Source organism: Dromaius novaehollandiae, chromosome 4 (genome assembly GCF_036370855.1).
Source record: "Dromaius novaehollandiae isolate bDroNov1 chromosome 4, bDroNov1.hap1, whole genome shotgun sequence".
Lineage (NCBI taxonomy): Eukaryota > Metazoa > Chordata > Aves > Casuariiformes > Dromaiidae > Dromaius > Dromaius novaehollandiae.
Window position 1 is genome coordinate 59,809,425 of NC_088101.1, and position 19,558 is coordinate 59,828,982.

A 19,558-nucleotide genomic window follows, 5' to 3' on the forward strand; every position below is an offset into this window, starting at 1 on the left:
TTTTAATGCCTAATATCTGTCCTGGGCAAAAACAGGAAGAATAACTGATTTGCTTATGAAAAAGCGTTCTCATAACTGCCAGGAGTTTATAGTATCTCTGTCTATTTGAGCAATGGAACTTGACATTTGGCAGGAAGTTTGCTCGAATATCATGGCTCTTGGGGGTACGAAGATATGGGAGGTAGAATAGAAGATGTGCTTACTTTAGGGGAAATTCTGCACTTATTAATAAAGTTTCTGTACCTACGGTTAGACTTACAGAAGTTAACCCGCTGAATTTTGGCCTGTTCACAAGTCTCTGAAAAATCACAGTTCATGTGCTGAGTTGACAAATGAGTGATAGTCAAAGTATGCAAACTTTTCTATCTAGGTCATGGCTCAGCTTGTGTAGGTGGGCCTGAGAAAGACTATCTATCTGTGTGACTGACCTTCCTAAAAGCTGGAGGTGGCACTGAAGCCAGGTACAGCTCTTCACTTAAAAGGGACTGAAACTGAGTCTCTGATCTCAAGCTGTTTTACACTAATGCACCAGTAGATGGCAGATGCAGTGCAGGGGAAGGAGAAACTGGGGACAAAATACAGGGAAAGCAGGACAGAGAAATTAGATGCTCATGAGCAGTTTTTCTCCCATTTAGAGAACTCTGTTTTCCCTACACACAAATAGAGTCTGTTTATAACTACTGATCTGTACAGTTTCTAGAGAAGAACTCAATGTACAGAAGGAAGGGATTACTTAAGAAATTACTTTAAAAGATAAAAGCTAGGTTAAAAAGACCTAGAAATATGCAGAAAATGCAGTATACAGTATACGACGGCATCCTGTATTGGCCAAAATCATATCTGGTCCAGTGGGTGTGAAGCTAGCTTTTGCCATAGCAGTCAGCATCAAAAGTTGAGTGTGTTATATCACCTGCTCCACTAATCTAGAGCACTGACCATAAATACTTTCCAAATCACAAAAGGATTTTCTTTCAAAGTGTGTGTTGGGAGGAGTTGCAGATAGACCGGAGTTAAAAGGTTATCAAACAGAGAAATATTTTTAAGAACAATCTGGGCATGAGAACGTCCCTTTGAAAACATATTTTACAACGCTGCCCAGGGGAGTCAAGGGAAGGAGGCAGAAAAGGAAATCAGGAGTACCAGTTATTTTATAAATGCATAATTTACTGGTTGATTGCCTCCAGCCTTGATGGCCTAATGTTTTGCTGTGTGTATTGTCTGTTATTAGCTGTGGTTTCTGCTCTCTTGGCTGGTATGTTAGCTAGGGATCACAGGTCATCCTTACTGTCTCCTACGCATGCAATATATTACTCATAAGTAAATAATGATCATTCAAAGTAATTAAAGTCATTATTTGCATCAGATAAGAAAATGAACATGGCCTTTTATTAATGTGTATTTGACAATTTAATATATGTGCTAGAAGAACACTTTTAACAAAATAAGATTTATTTCATCTAGTTAATTGGAATAATTGTAGCACAGAAGCTTTCAGTAATCCCTTGCATTTCCACAAAGACTAGGGGAGAATTAATGCTATCAATCAGAGTTGTGCATCCAGATTCAAAACCAGAACGATGTAGATGGAAGACCCTTACTATAACCAAGCTTCACTAGTAGATATGAGTAAACTGTCTTGTGCAGGACTTAATAAACAAAGAGTGTTTCAGACTGAACAGTGGTCAAAGGATTTTCCAAGGATTTCCATATTTTTTAGCTCATGCCTTTTTTAATGCTCAACTTATCTACAAATTATGTTTAAACCATCTTCAGTTAAAAACTAATGAGTGAGTGAGTTAGAAGAATACTAACCTTCTGTAAGTTTCCCTCACCTCTGAGAAGCTACTGTCCCGCTGCTGGAGGCGTAAGCACCATACTCCTCGCAGACTGAGCAGAACAGGCAAATTAGAATTGTAGGATCACACAGGTGGGAAGGGACCGCTGGAGCTCATCTGGTCTGACCCCCTGCTCAGATCAGGGCCAGCTTCAAAGATAGATCAGGTTGCTCAGGGCCACATCTGGTGGAGTTCTGAGTATTTCCAAGGATGGATGTTCCATAACCTCTCTGGAAAATGTTCCAGACTCTTGTTTTATGGTGCACTTTAGGCTGGGATAATTTGGTAGTGGTGCTCAAAGAATCAGTCTTATTTTACTCCCTTGCTTGTTTTTGTCTAGCTGATTACTGTTCCTTCCTTGTCCTGGCAAAAATATTTGTTCAGTGCCATGTTAAATTGGATTGGAAAACTGATCTGAATTAAAATGGGAATAACTGACCCGATTCATTCTGTAACAGCATAAAGTGTCGTGCTGGCACAAGAAGGGAGGGAAGTCACGTGAGGTGGAGTTCAGAAGTCAGACTGGGGATGGGTAGGATGACTTTCTATGGCAACATCAGCTCATGCCGGCCTTGAAGTGTTTGTAAAACAACTTTCACGTGAGGAAGCAGCATGATTAGCAACAAATTTCTACTCAGGAACCTAGAGAGTAAATGAGCAATAGGTGATGTGCCTGTGATTCCTGAGGAGTCCTGACATGATGCAGCCCCAAAACTTTTAGCTTAGAGTGATTCCTGAGGTGGTCTTTTCAGTAGTGCTCAGAAACGCACACGGAAGCATGCATTGTGGAAAGCAACCTGAAATGAAAGCTACCTGTCACAGTGATCTATGGTAATGGAAGGCTGTCCTTTAGGCACAGTATTGTTTTGGGTGCCTTTATTATCTTGGGCATTCAAATATATAGAGCAGCTGTGTGCAGCGTATGAGTCCTGTGCAAAGTAGAGCTGCTTGTATAGGTGGTGTGTTAAGGGTGGTGCCTTGGATGTATGTATCCAGATCAGCTGTAGGGAAACACTGCTTCTAACGTTTGTGGGATCTGCTTCCCAAACAGAATTTATCCATAGTAGCCACTTTCCTGGACACCAAGAGGCCTATACGATGACAAGTCATGCCCTGTATACTTTGCGTATGGAATGCACAGTTTTGTTATTGGGGAAATCCTGTAGTTTGGCAACCATACACCTGGCTGATGGGTGCTGGGAACACTGTCAAGTCTGGGTCTTAAGTCCTAGAGGCCTGAGCTTTAAAATGGCACAATACGTAAGTCCTCAGTTCCATTGTGGAGCTTCTGCAGCCCACTTGATCTCCATTTTACTTGTTGTTATTCCAGAATTTCTGTAGCAATGCTGTAGTTGAAACAGCTTTGTGAGATTCGGAGGACTTCCGTTTCAATGTGACAGCTTATCTTTGCCAAGTGTGAGTTTTGTTTGCCAACATCAAAAGAACTTGTAATGTGGATTCTCAGGCATATAAGGAGCTTCTTTTTTTGCAAGAGATGTTTCTATAGAGTGAACTAAATCAATAATGTGTTCAGCAATTGTGTGATAATTCTAAGGCAGAGAATTTTCAGAAATTTTACTTATTTAGGAGATGTTTTGGCAGGTGGTACAAGGTTGCAAAAACGGCTCACAACTGTGCTAGTATTCTTAATAATTGTTTAAACTGATTCCTGGCTGAGCTATACCTCTAATGAATCAGTTTGCTACACCTTTGTTGCTAGCTCTTTGTTATGTCTGGTACACGTAGATATCACACTCAGTGATACGTTCTAGGTATTTTGCAAGTGTAACTCTTCAGCTGTCTTTTTCCTGTTGCTGTCAGATATGATGATTATTAAGGAATAGTTAATTTCTTGTCTTAATTGGACCTATAATTTTTAGAAGAAAAAATATAAGACGTCTGTGGACCCATAGAACTGATTCCAGTCCATTTTTTTGTCTTATTTGGTGCTGAAATGTTCATGTTCTCATAATATATAAGCTGATTGCTTGCTTTTCCATGCTGCAGGGAGTCCTTTCAATATCTCTGTCTTCTCTTCCATTCTGATTTTATAAAACAGGCTTTTTTTCAATCTTTTGAAAAGGATAATGCTCTTGTGGCTCATCTGTCTTTGCCACCTTCATTATAGCAATGCAAATATTCTGGAGTGTATGGTGAGAACTAACTTTATGTACTGGCTGTAAGTCCTTATATTCAGTCCCTGCAGGGCAGAAGAATTAGCATCTACCAGCGATTCAGCCAATAAATAGTAGGCCTTAACCCTGTGTAAACAGCTGGAGCCATTCTTCACCCCTCCACCGGGGCAGAAGTGAGCTGCTGCTGCCTTTTGCCATGATCGCCTTTGAGTCCTTTTTGATCCTTTAGGAGTTTCTCAAACTGTGGGTCATATGTAGTCCTTCTGAGGTTAATTATGCATCTTTGTACTTACACACAGAAAGTTACTTCAGGGAAACAGTATATGCATTTTAGCTAGAAGCAAGGCGGGAATCCAGAAACCTATATGCATCCAGCTCTGCATTCAATACTACCAAGTGTTCCATGGATGACAAGTTCAGGCTCCTTCTCTAGCTGCTATTACATAGATTCAGCAGTTTATAATTTTTTCAAGTGAAATAATGAAAAAAAATCTAGAATGATCTTAGTCTTTTGATTTTATTACTATGTAAAGAAGCAAATTTAAGATTTAAATCCATTTCTGAAGACAGAAGAGAAAGCCCAGTCTTTCCAGATAACTATCAAGATAAAGATAAAAAATGAACAAGGAAAGAAAAAATACATGGTTCTACTGCAGCTCATTTTCTTGATGATGTGAAATTGAAGCCTCAAGCAACCCATTTATTAAGTCCACAAATTGAAAGTAGTTATGTGATTTTTATTAATTTCCCCCATATAGCTGTATTCAGTCTCTCAGGCTCTTAAAATGCTACTCTACATGTTGGAGTACTATGCTTGTGACAGAGATTTCATGAGAACTGTCACTGTAAATAACTAATGCTGGGTGTGGGTGTTTGATCTTCTGAGGAAGCTTCCTACTGTGACATTTGTGTTCTGTGGAAGTCTTGTTAGAAATTCCTGAAAAGTATTAATGACAATTAGAGCTAACAATGGCTGGCGTGTCAGCTTGTAACTTCAGTTTGTTTGATTTCAGGACTGCATAAACCCAAAGGATAATCTCCGTTTTCTTTTTCCCATGATTTTAGCATGTTTCAGGGGTTGTTCAGTTTGTCTTCTCCCCAACAGCTGTTTCTCACATTTATATCACCAGTCCCTTTATTCTGCGTCAGACTTTGGATCCATAATTATTTTTAGCTCATATGCCTATAAATGATACAGTGGATTAGCCCATGGTTTGCTGTAACAAGGCTGTGATTTGATTAGTATTTCCTCTGGTAGCGATGCCAGTTTAAGCTTTTCCTAACACTTATTTGGCTGAAAAAATAATCCAGCAAAATACTCTACAGTTGTTTTCAGCCTGGCTCGGTACCTGAATATGGTTTGCTGTGTGGCCGCCCAAGCAGTTATCTTGGTTAGTTGTATATTTTGTTTTATGCTTGTGTAGGCTTTAGCGGTTTCTAGCTCTGTCACTCCTGACAGCTTGTTCCTGCTTTGCCTTTTACCCTTTGGTGGAGTCAGTTCACTGGTTTTTGGGCGTTGCACACTAAGTCAGATGAGAAAACTGAATACTTTTTTTCTTTTTTTGATTACATTACTTTTCAAGTGGATCTGTTATTTGATCTGGCTTCTTATACAGCCTGCAAACAGATGTTACAGCAAAACTGAATGCAGGACAGGAGCAGAAACAGACGTTTGGGAGCCAGGGCTGCTTATGCTGGTGCTGCCTTCAGAAAAGACATGTGAATAACCATGCCTTCAAGTGGCTGCTGAGTTTGAAAGCCAAACCCATTATCTACCTGAACAATTGTTCATTAGAAAAGCTGTTAAATTTTGCAGCAAGAGGAAAATAATTGTCTAAAGGATCTAGGATCTTTCCTCACCTTACTGCTTGTAATATACTTCTTTGATACTTTTTAATGCTCAAAACAAGCACTTAAGTCACTTATGAAGTCAGCTGATGAGCCCTGTGAATGGTAATGTGATTGCAATGAAGAAGAGTCAGTTTTACAGAAGCAATAATTTCTGAAAAGAATCCACCTAAAAATGTAAAATGCTTTTGATTTAAGTGAGTAATAAGGACTATATACATATATGATTATAATTAGGCTATTTGCATTGCAATTTAAGTGAACTTTAGGCGTTTGGAATAAAGAACGAGTCACATCATCTGCTCTCAGACACTGTGTAGCCTCTTTGGAAGCTTCAATTCAGTTAGCATAGTAGTTTCAGAGTGCACTGCGTTCAATGTCTCAGCTTTGATGAATATTTGATATAAAAGTGTTTTGAAGCTTCTCTGAAGAGGCTTCTCTTCAGCTTCTCTGAAGATACCATATGCAAAAATAAAAACTATTTCTTCTATTTGCCCTGTTTTAATAAACTATAAGGAACATTTTTATATCTTTTGGTGCCATATAATTCCCACTGATAGACATTTATATACATCTGAAATAACTCAAGTGTGAATCTTTAAGTGTGGAGAAACCAACTACAGAGTTAAAAATTTTACATGTCTGTTCTCTCCTCAGACTCCATCTTCAGCAAGAATTTTTTTCCATGAATAATCTGAAGAGCAGAATTTTGCCCTAATACATTATGAACTCCTTCTGTCCCTGCCTTTGGCACCAAATAAATTGTGATAAGATTGTCGTAGACCTTCCAGTTTATTTTTAAAATGATTGGTCTCTAAGTAGCAGTAAATAGAGACTAATCAAGATGGAGATTTTTAATCATCTTTCCATCCTTCAGTAGGTTAAGCAAATATATCTGTACTAAACTTGATGCTTATCCAGAAATATTTAATTTATGGAGCACACATGACTGAATATTGAAATTGGGCCAAATATTGCAATAATTGGTGGATAATCCTATATTTTTTGGTTTGTGAAAGCTTCTCTAGAGACTATAAATTTGGTTTAGCTTATTTTATCACTATGCAGTTGTCTTTCAGAAACTTAGTAATTTCTGAATTATAACTGTACTGTGTATATGTGCAAGCATTCACACTGCACTGAAATATTCAGATTGAGACCTGCATAAGCTAAACAAGTGAGGTGAACTTTCTATATGTGTGGTTTACATGTAGAAGTAAATCATTTTATATGCAAATGAATCTACTGAAAAAAAATTAGAGCTCCTAAAATGTTTAGAAGCTTTTTAACTGTTATGTGCAAATATAACTTTACACAGTTATATTTTAATATATCTTTTAAACTATTATGTGTAAAATTTCCACTGCAATGAGTGATTAAAAGGTTGAAAGACCTTTGAAAACCTGATCCATATATTGAACTTTGCTGTAGTTATGTTTGCTGAAATTAACATACTTGTACTACTATTTATCTGCCTTTGTGTCTTTGTCGTCTCCATCAGCCAGAAGAAATGTTTGGTAGAACTATCAGTCTGTAGCTGAAGGTGTGATGCGTTGAATTTAATGGTTTAGGTGTGGATTAAGGAGGACAGAGATCAAATCTGAGTATTTCACACTTGTATAAAGCTTCATCTGAGAGTCCTCAAGGACTGTTTTTTTCCTTTTAAAGTCAGTCCCGTTTGTACAAATCGTAAGAGCAGTGTAAGTTTGGTTAGCTGGCATTAACTCAAATAGATCTCAGTCACAGACTTGTTAAAGTCAAGAAATGACCCTGCTATTACCTCTTCCAAAAAAAAAAAGAAGAGTGAACAGAATCCTCTGCCTTCAATTTACAGTTTGAGGTCATCAGGTGTGCTCCATTGGGTTGGTGGGAACAGTTTGCAGTTAATCAGGAAATATCATCACTGCTTATGCTTCTTATACTTTTTCACTGTAATATGTTTGTAGTATTGTATATTTTCCTAAAAGCTGAAAGAAAACTTAACTCTAAACATATCAGTCTAAATAAATTAAATGGCTAACCTCTGCAAATAGAAAAAATCTGTACTCCCTTTTAGTTGTGCAGCATCTTATTTCTTACAGGTGTTTTGGAACTCAATCACCTTGCCTCATAAATGTTGTTTCTTCTGGCACTTTCTGTGTTGAGACTCAGTTAAACCACTAGGACTACTCATGCGGATACCTCTGCCCAGATGTGATTATGCTTGTAAAGTTTTTTAGAAGCAGTAAATTAGTTAAAAAGAAAAGCTAAAAAAATCGAAAACCCTGAACGAGAGTGTCTGGAGACAGTCACTTGCCTTGCCAAACCCCCTGCATTTCGGGAGTTTCTCAGGCGCCAGTCAGGAGCCAAGCAGTGATGGCCGCTGCAGTGCTCTTGCCATGCACTTTCTTTCTCTCCATATCAAGATGGGTTGTGTAAAAAATAGAAGTGTGTTTTAGAACATCTTTATCTGAAGAGACGTTCCAGGTCAGATAGCAAACCTCGAATTTGCCAAGAGTGTGCAGAACTAGTATGTGGCAGCTCTTCCTGTCATCAGGAGAGACCATTTGTTCTTGGTTTTGCACACAGCTGGATATGTGCCTTGTGGTGCTGAAACTTTCTCACTTTCAGCACATCAGAGCCTGGTGCTGAAAAGTGCTATTTTAGAACGTAAGTGCTTATTTCCAGGCAACAAGGAAGCTGCCAACTAGGGAGCTGCAAGAGACAAGTTTGGAGATAAAAAGGTCCTTGTCTTATATCTGAGATAACTTCAATACTGCAGCATTTAAAGGGCATTTAACACTATGTAAAAGTCCTTAGCATTACTTGAGACTGTATCTCTAAAGATATCTATTCTGAAGCTGCAGTTACAACTGGAATGTGTCAATAAGGACACTGGCAGCACATCCTTCTTGTTAGTTACTAAACAGAGAAAAACAACCATACTGACTTCAGAAAACATAAGTAATCTCAATAGGTTAAGGTGAAAAATTGAGATTTGTGCTATTTTATTTAAAAATAGAATGCTTAGACTCATGCAAGTGAATATTTTGCCTTCCATCAGTTTCTCCTTGTTACCTCAGGTAGTCAGGCACCTCTGACAGCTTTTTATTCTCTGGTTGCAGGCTTCACTGCCATAATATCATACAGTTGCTAATGGTATTGTGTTTTGCTCTATTACTGTAAAATAAAACACTGAAGTAAGTAAGGGAACTGTTGCCTACTCTGGACTTTGTGTTCAGGCCCCTTATTCATGCCTGAACATGGAGTTTGAGGCACGATTTCAGGATGGGGGGAGGTAGAACCAGGAGTCAGATACGTAGAGAAAAATATGATCCAAGTGGTATGCTAAGAAAAAGATCTTTTCTGTGGCATTCTGAAGGGTATGAGTGAAGCAAAATTGCATTTGCTAAAGCCCAAGAAAAAGGTGTTCCAGTAATTTAGTTATAAGCTGCAAAAGGTTGTGTTGAAAATTTTATCTAAAGTCTATCCTGTAGCTGTACAGGAGAAAACATATGTTAGAGATGTGTAGTACCTAAGCGTCGCCTGGATGTAAAGACATAGAATCAGGTGCAGGTTGAAGGTGATCTCCAAGATGCAGACCCGAGTGACATTTATTATGTACTTAGGGTTTTATCTGGTTGTGTCTTCAAAACCTCCAAGCCTTCTGGACAACCTGTTCCACTGCCTGACTGACCTCACGGATGAAAAGCTTTTCCTCGTATCCTGTCTGAACATCTCTTGTTACAGCTTATGCCAGTTGTCTGTCAGCCTCCTACCATGCACCACTGTGAATAGCCTGACTCTGTCGTCTTGATAACCTCCCGGTAGGTACTGAGGCACTGCTATTAGATCCCCTGAAGCCATCTCTTTTCCAGGATGAACAAGCCCAGTTCCCTCGGCCTGTGTTTCAGGCCATGACCAGCTTGGTCCTAGGGACCAAAGTGCGGCTGAGCAGTGGTGGTTACCTAGGCTGACCTTTTGGCCTTTTTTGAAGATGGGTGCAACCTTGGCCTTTTTCTGTTCATCAGTAATCTGTCCTTATTTCCATGACCTTTTAAAGATGATAGAGATTAGCCTTAGAAAAACATCGATCAGTTCTTTCAGCTGCTTTGGATGAAGCTTGTTGGATCCCATGGACTTGTATGGGTGAAGTTCTCTCAAGCATTTCTGAAGGTATCAGATGTTTCCATAGAGAACCGTACCTAGCAGTTGCACATATTTCTGGACCTCTGTACATGTTGTTCCTTCCACTGAGAGCAGGTTGACATTTTCCACATTAAGCAGTTCTGTTTCCTGTCCAAATACCATGCCAGATAACCGTTCACGTCAGTGCAATGTTTGTTTAGATAAAGTTCCCTTCAATTATGTTGTTTCCTCTACGGAATCTTGCTGGAATTTGATGGCTGTAATAAGAAAATCGTCTGTGGTAATGGTCCTGGCAGGTGATGATTATGGCGGAAGAACATAATTTTTGAGATACAAGTAACTCTTTGATTATCTTTTATTTACAGTGCTGTTGATAATAGCAGCAGATGACTCTGAGATTATAGACAGTGAAGACAATGGACATTAATAGCTGTATGTCTCAGTTGGATAAGAAAATTAATAAAACAAGACATGCCTTCCCAGCCTTGGTGCTCATTGTTTAAAAAAAATGATTGTGTAGAATAAAATGTCATATTATAAAGCCAGAAGTATCATTAACAATATAATGAATACACATTAAGTTAACATGCTAATCATATTTTAAATGTCATATTATTTTAGAAATTCATCATTCTTGTCCCCTAAGCATAGAAATGAATGACAAACATTGATTTCAAGCTAAGTAAAAAATTACAATTTATATCGTATTTTGCAATAAAACAAAGCCAGTGATACATAATAATGCTTTCAAACAAAAACTATTTTACTTGTAAGTCAGAGCTGGAGGTACATTTTTCGTTATGTTATTAGGAATATGTGCCTTCATCTTAATTAGGCCTGAGAAAACTTGAACTGTTTTAAACATGAATGACATCTATTCTAGTTAGAATATGTATGCGACTTCTGCTCTTTTGTCATAATTCATGAATTTGGTTTAATTTATAAATTATGAACACACAGCCTTCCGATCTTTTGCTGATAATTTTTTTATACGATTTTAAGAAATGTAAAGAGCACTAAAGTAAATTCCATGAAGGAATCCATGTGTAGACAAAACATAGCGATAGCACATTAGATTTGTATATGAGAGATCAATTTTGCCATTTTTAGGTCTTTCTGTTACCACATCCAAAAGGTTGACGTAGTCTCCTGACAAAGACTGCTCAGATGTTTTGTTTTTCCTGCTGCATATCTAGGCCTCTTTTCTTCCTAACTTCTTGATGGGTATGACAGACTTTGTAGCTCTAGAGGTTATGTAAGGCTATCACGCTGGCAAGTTGGAGTTTAGGTGTTTATTCAGTGTGAACAGGTTGGTGTTATTAGATGGCACCGTGTAGCCCCATCAGTACTGCTACTCTCCAGCGGTGGATCTTTTTGACTTATACTCGCATGGTTGAAAAAAGTTTTGCATAGGCAAGCAGTGGGTCTCATTTGGGCTCTGGTATTTCTTTGTGCCAGGGCACTCGCAGATACAACTGCACCTGCTTACTGAGAGGTTTTACTCCATTATGCTCCAGTGATTGTTTCTGTTAGTGCAGTTGACACCTTCGTAACAGAGAGAAGTGTTCCCACAGATGGTGCTGATCCTCACTGGGAAAGATGTTGAACAGTACTTCTTTACAGCTAAGACTAGTGTTGATTGTGCAAGAGCTTTTCCTCTGCTCCGCCACAGTGGTTTTCAGACAGCAGCTTAGCGTAAGCTGGCAGTAAAGCAGAGCACTGTTCATGTGGACTTTCAGTTATTTTTTCCTGTGCACGTTATGCTGTAGTAGTCTACCCTGAATCACAGCTCCCACATGTCACCTAACCTGGCTAAGGGCTCTTTGAAATTCCTTGTTGTCTTTTCAGAGCTTCACTAACTAACTAGGCTAATGTTGTGTCACCTGTAATCCTGTGACTTTACTGTTCTTTTATCCTTTTCCAGATCTATAGTAAACATATTCATAGATTTTCTTGCTTTTCTGCTTGACTTTATTGAGTCTGTGTAGAACTGGAGACAGTTCCTAGTTACCTGTTTTAATTCCTCCTCCTATGTGCATGCAGAGGAGGACTAAAGAAAAAATGTGTGTGGAGGTACATATCTCAGAGTAAGAAATGGACAAGTATGCTTCCTTTAAACTTGTGATACTTTAAAAATTACTATTTTATCTTGCTCTTTTTTCAGTACAGTTCAAGTCACGTTCTGGTATTTATTGCATTTGGTCTGTTTCCTGGCACTGAGTGTGTTTTGCCTTCTCAGAAGAAATCAGTGTAACAGCTCATAAATGCGAAAAATGGGGTGACGTGGTGCTGTGGTTTACTACAGCTTACCTTTGGTGGTTGCTGGTTCCCTCCATGATCAGATTCAGCTCACTTAAGTTGTCAGAAAACTTACCCAGTCCAAAACATACAAAGTTTTCCTCCAGGTTAGCGATTTTTTCATCACCTCATGAAAGCATCTGGCAAAAGTCACAGGGAATAGGACTGCACAAGAGTGGGGAAGAGGGAGAGGATAAGAGAGCAAGCTTTTTCCTGTCTTGTACCACTACACCACTATGTTGGCTCAGCTGTTGGTGAAATCTCAGTATTAACTTGCATAGAGTTGAAATTACAAACTGCTCTGAGCCTGATTTGGGCTTAAATTTGGCCTGAAAGCCAGACTTGATATCATCTTAAAGGAATAATGAAGACTTGGCTCTAGGTCATCTTTTCTGGTGCAGCTTTGTAGAACATAAAATTCTTCAAAGATACTTAATTTTCTTTTCTTTTTTTTTCTTTTTTGAGAAGTTTTCACAACCCATTAAAGTAATAATCCTTGGTATTTTTGTTTTCTGTCTCTTTTCTCCAGTCGAGGCCTCCTGCCCTGCAGGACATTCTGTGAGGCAGCAAAAGAAGGGTGTGAACCAGTCTTGGGGATGGTAAATGCTTCTTGGCCAGAGTTCCTCAAGTGCTCTCAATTCCAAAACAAAACTGAAAATGACACTGCGACAAGGGTATGCTTCTCGCCACACCAAGAGAAAGGAAAGCAAAGTATGTTTCATTCTTAACTGTTACACTATGTTCATGAGTTACTATTTAGTAATGCATTTATTTTGTTCTGTAGGATAAACTCTGGGATGAAATTTATGAGTTCTAGTTCTGTTATTAAGTAACTTCAGATTACCATGATAAAGATAAAGCCTGATTGTCACGTTTTGCGATGCTTCAATTGTTTAGGTTGAATTTTTCTAAGACTTGAATTGATTTGAGGCTGTCTTTTGTTTTGCATCAGAAAATCTCATCTGTTTCAGAGGAAGAACGTAGGAACAGGAATATGCCCCTTAAAATAAAGTTCTGCTGACTTTTTCTTTGCTAAACTCTAGTGATCACAAGATGACCGCTTTGGAGTGGGAACCTGATACACAGGCCAAATTTCAAATGCATCCCTTTTGTCCTTGCTGTAAAAATGAACCCAAAGCTGATCAAGTTGTAAACTTGCCAAAAATCATGGTTTGCATACACCCACTAGTGGCTTCTTAGAGTTCTGTGAGGGAAAGTCTCCAGAAGCGCCTTTAAATATGAAGTATTTCCATCTCCTCAGAGTCAGTGCTGTGTTCTGTGGATCCAAGTCTAGGTGAGATCAGACCTGAAAGCAGCAAGCCTGACTCTTTTTTTTCCTCTGTGACCCCATTGCTGTCATTTGTGTTTATCTACTGCTGGCCCAGACAGAGGATGATGCTTTACTGCTGATATACATCATCCTTTGAGCCTGCGTGTCAGAGCGCTTGTGCAGTCAGTCTGTAGATTATAACTGAGTTAATGACTTTTGGGTGACAATAAACAAGAGATGATATACTGAAAATTACTATTCAGTTTTTGTTTAAAAAAACTAACAAGTTATACATACAAAGTTACCTTAAAATATCAGTGAGGTTGTAAAGTGCATCTTCACATGCTAGGTATTGCCTCAATTAAGAATGTTTGTACAGCCTTGGTTATCTCCTTGCATTTTCTGAATATGCAGAATGATATGCATAATAATTTAATTACATGATCCAGTCCTTTTTTCAGTGAGATTCCCTCTGTCTGCTAGGGCATGTGTTGAGGGATCATGAAGTGAAGGAGGCTGTTCATACCTACCCTGACCTTTGGGAAAATTTGTGATGACTGTGGCAGGGAAACATACAGTGAAGGATTGTGTCTTGTTGAAGACAGTTGAATGCCTTCCAGGAAAATTGTGTGCTATCCACAAGTCTCCAGCAGAGTTCTTAAGGGATTCTGGGCAAGTTACTGTAACGAAAGCTACTGGGAGCTATGTTTTGACTATATGAAATAAATACATGCTACATATATGTGCTGAAAAATTAGGTCTCGTGGGCATCCCCAAATGGGAACCATAAGTAAGTAGATATAAAAATGCATAATTTTTTCTCGCTTCAGTTTTCCATGTGTAAAATGGGAATAAAACCATCCTTTTACCTCACAGGGATATTGTAAAGATAAATGCATTGATGCCTTTGATATCGTAGTGATGACCATCCTAGAAATTAGGAATATAGTCCAGGCAGGTGAAATAACAAATGAGGTAAGAGTTTATATGGTCAATACATACATATGGTAAAGGGTTGTATACTGAGCAATGAGGGTAAAAGAAAGGAGTGACTAGCATATCATTAATTGAGCATGTTCATACTTGGCACAGAATGAAGTACTGTTCTGAAGAAAGAACAGGATATTAGATACCTAGGGTTCATTCATGTATGGTACACATACTGAACAGAAGGTAAGATACAAATATACCTATTAACTTTTGGCAAACGAGAGTTGGCTGAAGTGTTCAAAAGCCCCACTAAATCTTGATGGCTGATTTGGTAGACCAAACCAGAAGAGATTGCTGACTTTTGAAACTTGCAAGTTCCAGAATCTCTTCTGGCTAAAGTGACAGATTTAATATTTACCTAATTCTAAAGAAGAGTCTGTTAGAATAGTGCCTGATTGATTATTCTTCTATAATCTGTACAACAGGATTTCTGCTGGATTGAACAGGATTTCACTTCTGCTATGGGGGTTTAGCTGTTCCTTATATTTATTAATAATAAGGTCTGGCTGCTATATCTGCTTGTTTCAGCAAAGTATAATGCAGTCCAAAACAAATTTTTCCCTTGATGTTTTTCATCAGGTTGTGACTAAACACTGTGTATCTTCCACATTTTCTTAAATGAAAATTATCATTCCTCCAGAAAACTTTGAACCACACATAACTTTCCAGGCTCTGTTGAAGAATGCATGATTTTCTAGTTAGAATCCAGAGCATTTATCTTAGGGACAATTATCAGCTTTCCTGATATCTGTTTATTAGTTAGAATTGTGATTATCTAGTGGATATATGCTTGTTTATGTGTGACTGCTGATATTTATCTCTTAGATTTTTCTTCCTAGATTTTTCTTCTACTGGCAGTCTAAGCCACTAAAGCACTTGACTGCCATAGAGAAACTAATATGGCAGACGTGCCTGCTGTGGCCACAGACGTACCGGTAAAGCTGAGCTGCGTGCCACTGTACTAAAACCATCCTAGCCTAGGAAATGAGTCACAGAGGTAAAGGTAAAAGTCTGTAGGCAGGGTTGCACCAGTGAGGTTGATTCCCTTTCACGCAAGTTGCCTAACTATGCTAGGAGGAGTAAAGCTCGTGTGCAGGAAAGCCCAGATACCTCTCACACAGCCAAATTTGCCAAAAGAGGGAAGGGAGATGGAGCAAATGAGTCTTTCCTCTCAGTCCTTCTCTACCATCAGCTGGGAGGGAAAGGTACTCAGTTTATCCCTTTTAACATGGCAACTTTCTAACTTGGTGGAAGAGTCATCAACATTTACACCTGCATTACCAAGATACAAGTAATATAACACCTGAATGTTGAGAAGCAATAATTTTGAGATTCTCTGTAACTTACTTCAGAGTAAGTAGACATCAGAGCTTTTAAAGATAAAAAATCACTAATTTAAGAGACCATCTTTTTAAGTAATGCTGGCATTTAGTTGTGAGCATGGCAAAGGAGGGGATGGCTTTGAAATATGTTAGGAACTGCTGATACTGCTGTTCAGTAAGAAGTGGAAGGAAAAATGCCACTGAAAATGAAATAACGTAGCACTATCTCACGTATTACTAAGCTCATAAAAATTACTTATATTCTGGCAAGTCTCCTTCTGAATCTTTATTCTTTCATCTCTTAGTGTTTTACAGTGGATAACCAATAGCTGAGAAAATCAGCTACTATGAGCATAGAAGCTTTAAGAATCCAGTTGTTGAGATTTAAGAATAAATGTTTGAACTGGTTTCACAGATGAGCTATGAGCATGTAACGGAGTAAGGGACAAGTGCTGTCATTGATTCATTCCACATTAATTCAACAGTGCATTCTTGTGGAAAAAAAATCTCAGAAGCATTCCTGGGGGTTGCTATGCATCTCCCCACTCATAGAAATATTTCAGCTTTGTTTTTCTTTATTTAACTGTCCCTGTGGTTCTCTGTTATTTTAGTTGCTTTGACCAGCCAACAGCTGATGCTGTAAAATGGTGGAGAAAAAAACAGTAGCTTGAATGAGAAGTAAAGCAACACAGTGAGCTGAATTACATTGATGTGGATTTCTCAGGAAGGCACTGCAGTCATTTTCTAATAAATCTGGACTGTAAAACACTATCAAAAATAGCAGTGAATGTTGTTGCTTCTGCGCTTTTTACTATGAAATCTATGTAAGAGACAGTCCAGAACTGGCAGGCAGTGTTCACTTTTGCATTATACTGAAGCGGCTATGAAATTAGAAGTAACACATAGAACCTTTTTATTCTGCAAAACAGAAAAATTTGGTGAACTCTTTACCCACTGGTTATTGCAGCAGTTTTTCAATTGGATACAGTCTTTTAATTAAATTTTTCTGGTTAGAAAAGTTGCAACGATTGCTGAGTGGGAGAACCAGTACTGATGCCCTGGATAATCTCGCTTCTTGGCAAAAACATAGAAATTAATTGTTGTACATGTTGATTTATGCCCTGCAATGTTCAGGGGAGTGAAAGGGCTAAATGCATGCATAATTGGAGTGAACCCTTTAATCTGTTTGAAGATGACACTGCAGGAGCTCTTAGTCTATTTTAATCTGTATAAGACGCCACATTAACAAGTCTAACAAAGGTCACTTTTTTATGCACACCATTTTAAGGTACTGTAAAAACAAATAGCTAATAGGTGCATTAATGTAACAACTATAAACTTCAGCAGTAGAATTTGTTTCTCTGCCATGATAAGAACATTCCCTTTACCCAGCTTTAGTTTCGAGTTTTGCAGTAACTCAGCTGAATAGTTCAAATTTTCTTGTAGTGGCTTTCATCATAGATTACCTTGTCCTGTGTAAGCTGCCATAGTGCAAATAATACAGAAAAGACTCAAGAGAATGAATACAATGCATACAAGAAAACCTAACCAAACATATGGTGAACTAATGCAGAGCCTTTGTTTGTTCCTAACATCAAACACCGATAAAAATTGTTCTGACACTTCTTCCCATGGTGCCAGGTTTAGCTTCCAGGACCTTCCACACTGGTATGAATTTAGAGAATGAATAGCTTTGAACAGAAACTCAGAGGCAGTATCTGTTTATAGAGAGGTATCTATTTTTTTGTAGACCTTGAGAGGCTAGTTATATACAGCCAATACAGAATTTAATTTAAAAAATCTTTTAAAATCAGGAAAATACTAGCTTCCTTTTGTGCCCTTGCATTCATTTAGTGCAGTGAAAAGAAGACAGAGGTGATCTATGTATATGAAATACTGACACCAATCAGTTGCAAAAACAGTGGTAGTAAAATAAGTTTTTGAGGGAGACAGAATATTTTTCAGGATTGTGGTGTGTCATGTGAGGAAACATTCACAGTCGAAGAAACTGTTTCCCTCAAGCACTCATTCATTACTTCTGTTGGCTCAGTAAACATTTATTTAATTACATCCTTTGATTTCTCTTTTACTCCCTCTCTGCCTCTCTCAGCATTCATCTCTGCCTGGCTTCCTACTCTTTGCCTGTTTATTTTCTGATTCGGAGTCTCCCGTCTGGCCTTTTTAGGGCACTTCACTCGAGTGGAAGAGAGAGGACTTTGTGTTCTTCTCCCAGCAGTTTTGCATCCTAAGAAAACAGAGAAGTAGACAGTTTCTTGCGAGGCAGGAGTTCCCAGCTTCTGTAATTCTGTGATCATGATTCTAGCACCAAATCTTTCTATAGTTGACAGCTACAAGATGCGTGTACTGTACCCCATGGTACATATAGGGATATAGGGAGCAGGTGATGAGAGTTTGTAGGCAAGAGAATACAGGGATTCCTCTGGGTCCCACTGTGCTATTGTGAATGTAAGAACGACTGTATTAAGTCAGATCAGAAGTCCATCTAGCTTGCAATGCTGTCTTCAAAAGCTGCCAAAATCAGATGCCTAGAGAAGAATAGAAGAACAGGACAAAAATATGTGGTAATACTTTTTCAAAATTCTCCTCGTTTCCATCACTTTGAGATTCAAGAAATTCTGTGCACTTTGTGACCTGCTATAGATTTTTATTCTATTAATTTGTTCATTCATTTCATGAATCTGTGTACATTTTAGCATCTGTAGTATCATGTTGCAACATTTCATAGCTTATCTATGCATTTTATGAAGAATACCGCCTTTGGCTTATTTTAAAGGCAATTTTATTTGATAGCTCGTAGTTCTTGTATAGGAGTAGACAATGGATATTGTTTCCTCTTCATTTTGGAAAAAAAGTGATCAGCACTTTTCATGATCATTTTCACAGAAATGCAGTGCTTTATCAATTGCTATTCCTTGAAATACAACCAGAAGTCAATCTTGAGGGTTGTAGAGTAATATGTTTTTTTCAGTCTATGCTATCTGTAGCTTTCCAGGGATCTGAAGGCATAATCCTCTATAGATAGCATTCCAGTAATCCAGCTGGGAAGTACAGCACATAAATGATTTTGTCACTTCAGAGACATTTTTGGTAGTACACCAGGTGCAGGTAAAATAAAACACTTTTCGCAACCAGTGGTGTTTGCTTAGGGATTTGGGAATTTTTCCAGGCTGTAAATCTTGCTGCCAAAGGCCTGAAACAAACAACAGCAAATTGTTTTTCTGTCAACCAGAATTGCTTCCCTTTTCTTTGCCTTCATCTAACATTCTGTCTTCCTTAGGAGTTCAGATGCATGTATTTTTGCACACTAATGTTAATAAATGTGTGAATTATTGACACAGGTACAAATAACTAACATTTCCCAACCCATTCTGTTCTAGTAACACCTTCACAACTTTTTATGATTTGGGCAAATTTGAGTGGAGTTATTCATCATTTTTTACTTTGGACATTTATTTCAGGCTTTCTTTCTTCTTCTTCTTATGCTTTGTTTCAAATGGCTCCAGCATTTCTGAGTATGCAGCTGTGCAGCTGTTTGCCTGTGTTCAATACAGTCTTATAGATGGTTGCATTTCTAAATTTTAGGTCAGATATTGAAATTCAGCAAAAGTGGTTTTTTTGTATATAAGACAAGGCTTTTATCATTTCCATTGCAATCTGATCTGTGGAGATATGATCAAATTGTTAGCCTGCACAAGCTTGGTAGAAAGCAGA

The 19,558-nt window shown here is 38.3% G+C and overlaps 1 protein-coding gene across 1 annotated transcript in view; it reads left to right on the forward strand.

The window, feature by feature from the left end:
* Positions 1 to 19,558, forward strand: part of CORIN (corin, serine peptidase) — a 142,824-nt gene that overhangs the window by 60,385 nt on the left and 62,881 nt on the right. Inside the window, exon 5 of the mRNA XM_026093564.2 lies at positions 12,774 to 12,955. Within this exon, the coding sequence (XP_025949349.1) occupies positions 12,774 to 12,955 (182 nt within the window). The remainder of the gene's footprint in view (positions 1 to 12,773; positions 12,956 to 19,558) is intronic.